This window comes from Gossypium hirsutum, chromosome A10 (assembly GCF_007990345.1).
Source record: "Gossypium hirsutum isolate 1008001.06 chromosome A10, Gossypium_hirsutum_v2.1, whole genome shotgun sequence".
NCBI classification, from domain to species: Eukaryota; Viridiplantae; Streptophyta; class Magnoliopsida; order Malvales; family Malvaceae; genus Gossypium; species Gossypium hirsutum.
In genome coordinates this window covers 109,600,642-109,609,584 of record NC_053433.1, presented here as the reverse complement: position 1 = coordinate 109,609,584, position 8,943 = coordinate 109,600,642, and the positions used below count along the sequence as shown (strand labels likewise).

Here is an 8,943-nt window from a genome sequence, read left to right as displayed (position 1 = left end):
AGCATTACTCTGGAGAAGACTTAGAAACTACAAGGAGATCCACAGCAGTCCAATTGTTCAAAACGAATCCAGGAGGACAAGGGCGTATCATTGAAACATCTTTAATTGTGTCATTTCCTTTGTCAATGACATTTATACTGACATTCTAAAGACCCTTTTCAATTAATAACAACGTGCTTCATGGATTATCTTGCCCGGGGTATATCATTCCTGCAGATGTAAATGTTTTTAAAAAAGGAGGGTACGTTATGGGCTCCCATTCTAATTCTCGGCCTAAGGCTCTAGCAATCCGCCTTTCTTGATCTTTCTTCTTTGTCGCATATCCGGTTCAAACCTTAAACCATATCAAGCCTTATGGGGCACTGGTCTTAAAGCTCTAACTATCCCTTGTTGATATCTTCCCAAACCTTTCCTTGCTCGGGCTCCCTTTCCCACAATCAGCTTAATTCCCATCTCGGTATTCCTTGATAGCTTAGGCATAAGAATCTTATTTCCTTTAGCAACAAACGTAGCATTGATGAATTCGAAGGAGTGGAAGGAACATTCTACTGCATCTTTGCTTACTTCGAGGTATGGTGTGTCCGTAGAGATAGATGCGACAATGTCTTCTTCACCCACGACAGTGACCAAAAGACCATCCATGATAAACTTCTAAAGGAATTTTAATTTTTCCCATGACTTCTCGTATTGTCCCATCGAATGCTCTTACTGTGGAGTGACAAGGTCTTAGATAAGACAGATCAATTGGAATTCTAGAAAGTGTGGCCAAAGGCATGACATTGAGTGCAGACCCATTATCAATGAGAGCATTTGGTATTATGTAACCCTTACAACGGGTTGTGATGTGCAATGCTTTTACGGAACCCCTACCATTTGGCGGTATTTCGTCATTACTGAAAGAAATAAAATTATCCGCGTTCAGGTTATTCATCCACCTATCAAGCTTTTCGACAGATATATTGCTTGCCACGTAAGCTTGATTTAACACTTTCAGCAAAGCATTCTGATGTGATTCTGAATTTAACAGTAAGGATAATGCCGAGATTCGTTCCGGTTGTTTTCTTAACTGTTCCACGACGTTATATTCACTATGCTTGATGAACTTCAAGAATTCATGTGCTTCATCTTCATTCACAGGCCTTTTAACTTCTTGTACAGACGGAGTTTTAAGTTTGACCTCGGCCTCATGCATCGGTACCTTTCCTTTCTGGTTCAAGTCACTCGTCTTTTTCGTTGGTTCGACCATTTTAGAATAACTTCTCCCGCTGCGAGTAAAATGTCCTATTTCACCAACACTTCTAGTCATGGCTTTGGATTTTTCACCTTTAGGTGTGATAATGTTGACATCGTATTTCCATGGTACCGCCTTGTTGCCTTTGTAAGGGAAAGGAGATGGTACTTCAATTATCATTTTCGGTTTCACTTGTTCCTTTTTTGCACCGTAATAAATCACCAATGGTCGATCGGTACTATAAGGGAAACTTGATGATTGATTGTCAAAAGCGCATACTTCTCCCTCATCGGCCTCTTTGTTAAAGATCCCAATTTCCTTATTGTCCATCATGTATTGAAGTAACTTTCTAAATTCCTCACAAGACTGAATGTCATGCCCTTCAATACCATGGAAGTCACAAAAACATTGACTTTTTATACTTCCTTCTTTAAAAATTCTGTAGAGGCAACAGAACAGCCCCTTTTCAACCATCACCTTCCATATCTTCTGTAAAGGTGTCTTTATTTTAGAAACACAGCTTTTGGTTCGCCACTTGTCTTCCTCAGTCACCGCGCTCACATTCCCTTCAGTATGGTTAGGGAACGGATTTCTAGTTGTATTGCTAGTACCATCAAATCGTAAGATGCCTGCATCAATGAGGCCTTGAACCTTCCTTTTAAATGCCAGACAATTTTCTGTAGAATGCCTCTGGTTTCCAGCGTGGTACATGCAACTGGCATTAGGATCGTACCATTTTAGGTATGAAGGCTTCAGGGGTGCCATATAATGTGGGGATATAAATTATTTTTCCAATAGTTTTGGGTACAGCTCTCCATATGACACGGGAATTGGGTTGAACTGGGGTTTTTCAGGATTGGATCTTGTCAGTCTTTGTTCATCTTTAGGTTGGCTTTGAGCTGGCATGGTATTCTGTGGGAACGTAGTGACTGGTCTTTGGTTATTTGTGGCGTAAACGAGGTAAGAAGGGTAATGAGGTGGTGCTTGATAGTAAAGGCTTTGGGGAGGATAATAGAAGTTCGGAGGTGGGCGATATCGAGCTCGTGACTGGGTTGGATACGGATTAGAAGTGTAGTGATTCTCAGTTCCCACCATATAGGCTTCTGCCTCTTTTTTCTTTACAGGTGCTGCCCTTTTCGAGCTCTCGGAACCTTCCATCCTTCCACTTTTGATGGCATTTTCTATAAGTTCCCCGGATATTACAATATCTACGAAGTCTTTCGTGGCACTTCCTACCAATTTATCATAAAACTGTGCTTTCAAAGTGTTGATAAAGAGGACCATTATTTCAGTTTTAGTCAATGGGGGTTCTACTTGGGCCGAGATATCCCTCCATCTTTACGCGTATTGCCTAAAAGTCTCTGTTGGCTTCTTTTGTATCATCTGCAGAGTTAGTCGATCAGGCACCATGTCCGATACATGCTTGTACTGCTCGCAAAATGCTGATGCCAAGTCTTTCCATGATCGGATCCTTTCTCTACTAAGTTGATTATACCATTAAAGGGCCGATCCGACCAAGCTGTCTTAGAAACAGTGTATTAACAATTTATCTTCATTCACGTAACCAGTCATCTTCCAGCAAGACATGACAAGATGCGTCTTTAGACATCTCGTGCCATCGTATTTCTCGAAATCTGGTACTTTGAATTTTGGAGGCAAAACCAGATCGGGCACCAAACTGAACTCTTTGGCACTCAATGCAGAGAAGGCTTCAGTACCTTCTATCGCTTTGTGTCTTTCTTCCAAACTCCTATACTTATCCTGAACATCATGATCATCCATTTTCAACCTGGTTATTTCTAGCGAATCATCCAAATCTGGAACATTGGGATCAGCAGGATTAGCTCCAGGGTTCAATACGAATATACCTTGCCCTAGATGAGCAGGGGGTACGGGTCGTTGCTCCACGCTTGCAGGTTCTCCTTAAGGACATTCTCTTTTCATTATATGTACGTGAGGTGGAGTGAATCTTGGGGGATAGAGCGGATCCTAATCATGATTAGTTCTTGGCTGAGGTTTCATAATGTCAGGGTTCTACATAGGTCCCTTTCCTTTGACCAAAGCTGTCATCATCTCCATCATTTTGGCCATCTGATCTTTTTGCTCGAGTGATTCTTTTCGAGATCTTAACATCATATCTCTTGCTTCCTGTTGTGCATTGGTCAACTGCTCTTGCAATTCTCTTTGGGTCCTTTCTATCCTTTCAATTCTCTCATTAAACTCGGCTTCCATAATTCTAGCTTTTCGGCGCGTCCTACAAGAATGGCGTGATTCTAGACTTGTAGTGTCGCAACTGCGGATTATATGATTTTAACCTCAGTGAATGATTATGGGACATGTACATGCAATGAATGGATGAATGAATAAATGACAAATGAATGTTGAATAAATGACGAATGAATGTTAGTCATGAATAAATATGCAAGAATTTGGTGTTGATTTCAAGATAGCCCCATACTTAGGCATTTCATTTATCAAAAGAGTCTATTACAAAACGTTTCGCCATTTTTTATTCAACAGTTATTCAAATTTCCTAGCCACATCGCCTTGTTTCTTCACTCATTCTAAGAATTCTGATATGCTTGATCTTTGACTCGGAGGGAATTGGTAACTGAGAGCTTCGGTTTCATCTGATAACTGCACAACTTGCATAGCCGCCTTACGAATTTCATTGATCAAAAAGTCGAGTTGCATTTCTTTTTCTTGGAGAGCTCTTTCATAAGTGTGAGTGTCTCTGTCGTACTGATTATTCTTCTCTTCTAGAGCTTTTAGAAAAGTATCTAACTGTTACTGACGGGATTGCAGTATATTTTCTAAATCTTGTATTTTCCTTCTTAGCTCTTGACGTTCGGACTGACTAGTCACAAATTCTGCAGTCACAGTTTCATACTCAGCATTCTTCTTTCTTAACTCTATCATAGCACGTGCAGCTTTTTCCTCTTCTTTCTTTGCTTTCCCTTTCCAGAATTCCATCCCTCCTATGATGTTTCTAATTTCTTCCTTCCATTCTACTGACGACTTGGCCAAACCACTATTTTTTATAGTGCTTCTTAATTTCTTATTTTCCAAATGAAGGTCCCTTAAGTCATTTCTCACGATCTCAACTTCTCTTTGAATTTTCACGGTTTGGGACTTTTTAATCTGAACATCGATCTTTAGCTGGTAGTTTTCCTCTTGAAGAGAACTAATATCCCGTAACAACTTAACCCTTATACGTTCAAATTCGTGTCTTGTTATTTCCAGCTCGGATGGCATTTCTTCTAAGAAAGGATTCTGGAAAGTGTAATTCGTCGATGAAACTTCTTGACTATTCACTTGTCGTTTTCTCCATATGTCATAATCTTGAGTGATAGTATCAGCATAGAGAGCTAATTCCATTAGGTGAACTTCTTTCCAAGCCTTTGTAGTATCCCTGTCTTTTTTCATGTAACCTTCATTAGTAAAGGCAAACGCTGACTATGCCAACCCTCCGGTGGCGGGTATGAATTGTTGTGAAGCAAACTGCCTTTGAACTATTAATGGAGTATATCCAACTCCTCCCCATAATCTGAGTAGAGGCACCCAATCTTGGCTTCCGTATTTATATATTAGAATCGAAGGGCGAATCCATGGTGCTCTCCAGGTTATCTCTTCAGCGCGTAGGTTTTGAAAAATCGAAACCCAGTACTGCTTGGTAACATCTTTCGGCCAATCTTTCTCAAAGTAAGCCTTTAATGGGGCAAATGTTTTTGAGAACATGTGGAAAAGTGTGCGCTCTACTTTTCAGAAATGGCTCAGAATCCAGACATTGAGTAACTGCGCGCATTCGATAAAACGTCCTTCCCCTTTTCTCCTGTAACTACTCAGAGATCTAAAAGTCTCGGCCAAGATAGTTGGGACGGGGTTGATCCCTTGCCCCAACCTTTCGAAGAAATCCACTACCGTGACTTTTATATGCCCCAAGACCTTTGGGAAGACGATCAATCCATAAATGGCCAAAGCAAACAGATCCATTCTCTTCGCAATATCTGGATGGTTTTGAACTAAGTCTCACAGAGAAAACCACGGAACACAACTAACTTCATTCTTTTTCTTTATCTGTTTTTCAGCCCATGTATCGGTCATTCCGGTCAACCTCACTAGCTTTTTCTTGAAGGTCATTGGCTTAGGCTCTTTCATATATATCTTGTTGAATTGCACATTGTCAACACGAAGCAAAGCGGCATATTCTTCTATGGTCGGAGTCATATCTTCCTGATTGAAAGTAAAGTACTGATAAGCTGGGTCCCAGAATCGAACCATGGCTTGAATCAACTGTTCTACTACATTGATGGCGATCAAGTGAACTATATCCCCGTATTTTTCAATGAAGATGCCCCTAGTATCTGAGTCCCACTGTTTCCAAATCTGGGTCAAATCTTCGAGGTTATTCTGACGAGCATTCGAAGTTACATGTTCGGGAAGATTGGAGATATATCCTTCTGTTAAACTGTCCCCTTTTACTTTCTGGGTTTTCAAAGACCAATCTCGAACCACGACATTTTTCTCGGTTACTTGCGTAATTGACTCCTCCATCAGAAACTCATTTTTAGCAACCAATCACTAATCAACACCTTCCTAATCAAGATGCCTATGATGCGTGATGAAAAATAAAAATAAAGACAAATAACCTTGGTTAGTAATCACAACAAATATAAACTGAGAAAAACTATGGAAACTTTAACAAATTAAGCTACCCGGTTCAATTTCTTTGCATAAACAGTGTAAATGTAAAGGAAATGAAAGGCAAGAGGCGTTTCTCCCATGTACTTATTTTGGCGACTATTAACGGACAGAGGGTCGGCATGGCTCTAATTAGGTGGCTCATATGGTTTACTATATGCGATTTCGGTTCTAGATAGGTACTCGAATTGTTCGTACTATCGTCTACTAAAACTAGTACGAAGCTTCGGTCGTAGCCCATCACAGACTCACGAGTTCAATTCGAGGAATTACATTTACTTATGCCTATGCGGAGGGACAAGTTAACTCACGAAAGCATAAGTCATATGTAACCCAGAAGTATTCACTAGCCTGTGCGGAGCGACGAGTTAACTCACGAAGGCATAGCATTTACTTCCACTTAAGCGGACGGAGCTCGGGTAGAGAGCTCATGTTATGCAAAAATGCAAGTGCTCGGTGTGTGGGGAGAAACTCACAAACCTTTTCGTTTGAAGTCCTCAAAAATGCAAGTGCTCGTTAAACTTAGAGCTGAAAAGCAAAAGGATAAAACTAGTTAGAAAAAATATTTACAACATGATGCAAATGCATGATTTTTTTTTTGAAAACAAAATTTGAGGATTACGACTAAATATTATTTTGAACAAGGAAATTCAAAAATTTTGACAACACGCGTTTAATTCAACTCGACTCTCAAAAATAAGTCCCCAGCGGAGTCGCCAGCTGTAGCGACGTAAAAATTTTGCTTTGGTCGCTAATTGAGGCGATTTCTTGAAAATTTGAAAACCAACTTTCGATTTTATAAACAAGGGAGTCGCCACCGATCTTTTTCTAGGTGTGATCGGACACCTAATGAATCATCTTTTTAGACAAGAAAATTTATTCTTGAACAAAATGAAGGCTGGATTTAGGTCAATGTCAAAAACCATAGTAAAGTTAGGTTTGGGAGTCGGTTACGTGCGAGGAAGGTATTAGCATCCTCGCGACGCCCAAAATTGGTATCTTTATTAAACAGGTGTTGTCTTGATTTTCAAAAATACGAATTCAATTTGACATTTAATTGTGATCCGATTGAAAAATGAGAATTTTTAGTTTTCAATTTTTTTTAGAAGGGGTGTCCCGTTTTTAACACGAGCCAACGAATTTTACCCAACATAGCGATGAAATCGATGACTTAATGTTAAATCGGTTCATTGCCTTATTTATTGAAATTAGTAAAAAAACATGGATAAAAATCTTTAAAGTAGTGAACAGTAAAATGATATAAAATGGGCGGGAAACAAAAAAAATAAGAGAGTTAGAAATACATCGAAGCAAATAATAAATATAAATCGAAGCAAATAATAAATATACATCGAAGCAAATAATAAATATACATCGAAGCAAATAATAAATATGACAATAATATTAAAAACAATGACAATATATGTGATATTAAACATGATAATAATAGTATTAAACACGAAATAGAGACGAACATATATATAAACATATAATAATAATGAGTGAAGTGACGTAAACATAATATTAAAAATACTAATAGTGCTATATATATATTAAAGTATATACGTAATAATAGGAATGAAAAGTGTAAACATAATAATACTAAATATATAATACTAAATATATATATACATAATATATATAAAATGAACATATTAGAAATACTAATAACATAAAAAAATATTAATAATACTACATAAATATGTACATATATATTAAAATAAATACATAATAATATTAAAAGTATATACATAAAATAGTGTTAAAAATACATACATAATATAGTTATTAATATATATATATACATATTAGCAATAATAATAATGTTACAAAACAATTATTAATAATACTGCATAAACATATACATATTTATGTTAAAGATATATACATATATAATAAACATATTATAATAATAATAATAATAATAATAATAAAAAGATGTATGTACACCAAATAACACATAATAATATTAAAATAAAATAATAAGTGACAATAGTGAAAATAGTAGGTATAATAATAAATATAACGATATATGAAAATAATACTACGTATAAAAAGTATATATATACCCATATAATAAGATATATGTACTAATATTAATAATAAATATAACAGGGATAAAATAGATATAATAATATATACATAATATGGTATTAGAAATATATATATATATAACATAGTATTCAAGAATATGTACATGAGATGATATAAAAATATACACATGGAATAGTAAAAGAAATATATAAAAAATAACATTAAAAATATATATAATATATATAAAATATATACAATATATACATATATTTAGAAATGATAATAATATATATAAAAAACAATTCATACGCTACATAAATACATACATATATATATAAATAATAATGGTGTTAGAAATATACAATATAGTATTAGAAATATACATACAATAGTATAAAAGATATATAACTAATAATATTAAAATATATACATAATATATGCATATTAGAAATAAAAAATGACTATTAATAATACTTCATGAATATATACATATATAAATTAAAGATATATACATATATAATAAAACATATACTAATAATAATAATAATATTAAAAGTAATTAATTCAATAATAAAGTAATGAAAATAAACAAAAAGGACTAAAATCGAATTAAAAACGAATTTGGGGGGAAATCTGAAATAAAAAAGAAGAGAAAATGACCTATTTCAACGCGCACAAATAGTGGAGGGACTAAAAACGAAAAAACCCCTCCAACCAAAACGCTCAGTAGCATTGAGGACCAAATTGGAAAGCGCAACAAATTATATGGCCAAATTAAAAGCACAATAAATCTAATTACAAAACCATAAAAAAGAGAAGGGGCTAAAAGTGAAATTATCCCCTCCAAAGAAAAACACGCAGATCCTAGGTTGGGGCGGGTCGGATCGGGTTGACCTCCCCAAAACGACGTCGTTTTGGCGTTTGGGGAGGCAAGTGAAAACGGCACCGTTTTATCTTTGTATATAAGCCACTTTTCA

The 8,943-nt window shown here is 36.0% G+C and overlaps 2 protein-coding genes across 2 annotated transcripts; both read right to left on the bottom strand.

Moving 5' to 3' along the window:
- Positions 1-345: 345 nt before the first annotated feature.
- LOC107895410 (uncharacterized) lies at positions 346-2,515 on the bottom strand. The gene is made up of 4 exons (XM_016820696.2): positions 2,040-2,515; positions 987-1,946; positions 710-893; positions 346-651 (listed from the first exon to the last, which is right to left on the bottom strand). The coding sequence occupies exons 1-4, from the start codon at positions 2,513-2,515 to the stop codon at positions 346-348; spliced, it is 1,926 nt and encodes a 641-aa protein (XP_016676185.2).
- Positions 2,516-2,755: 240 nt separating this feature from the next.
- Positions 2,756-4,657, bottom strand: LOC107895411 (uncharacterized). Its single transcript, XM_016820697.1, has 2 exons — positions 4,027-4,657; positions 2,756-3,048 (listed from the first exon to the last, which is right to left on the bottom strand). The coding sequence occupies exons 1-2, from the start codon at positions 4,655-4,657 to the stop codon at positions 2,756-2,758; spliced, it is 924 nt and encodes a 307-aa protein (XP_016676186.1).
- Positions 4,658-8,943: the final 4,286 nt, after the last annotated feature.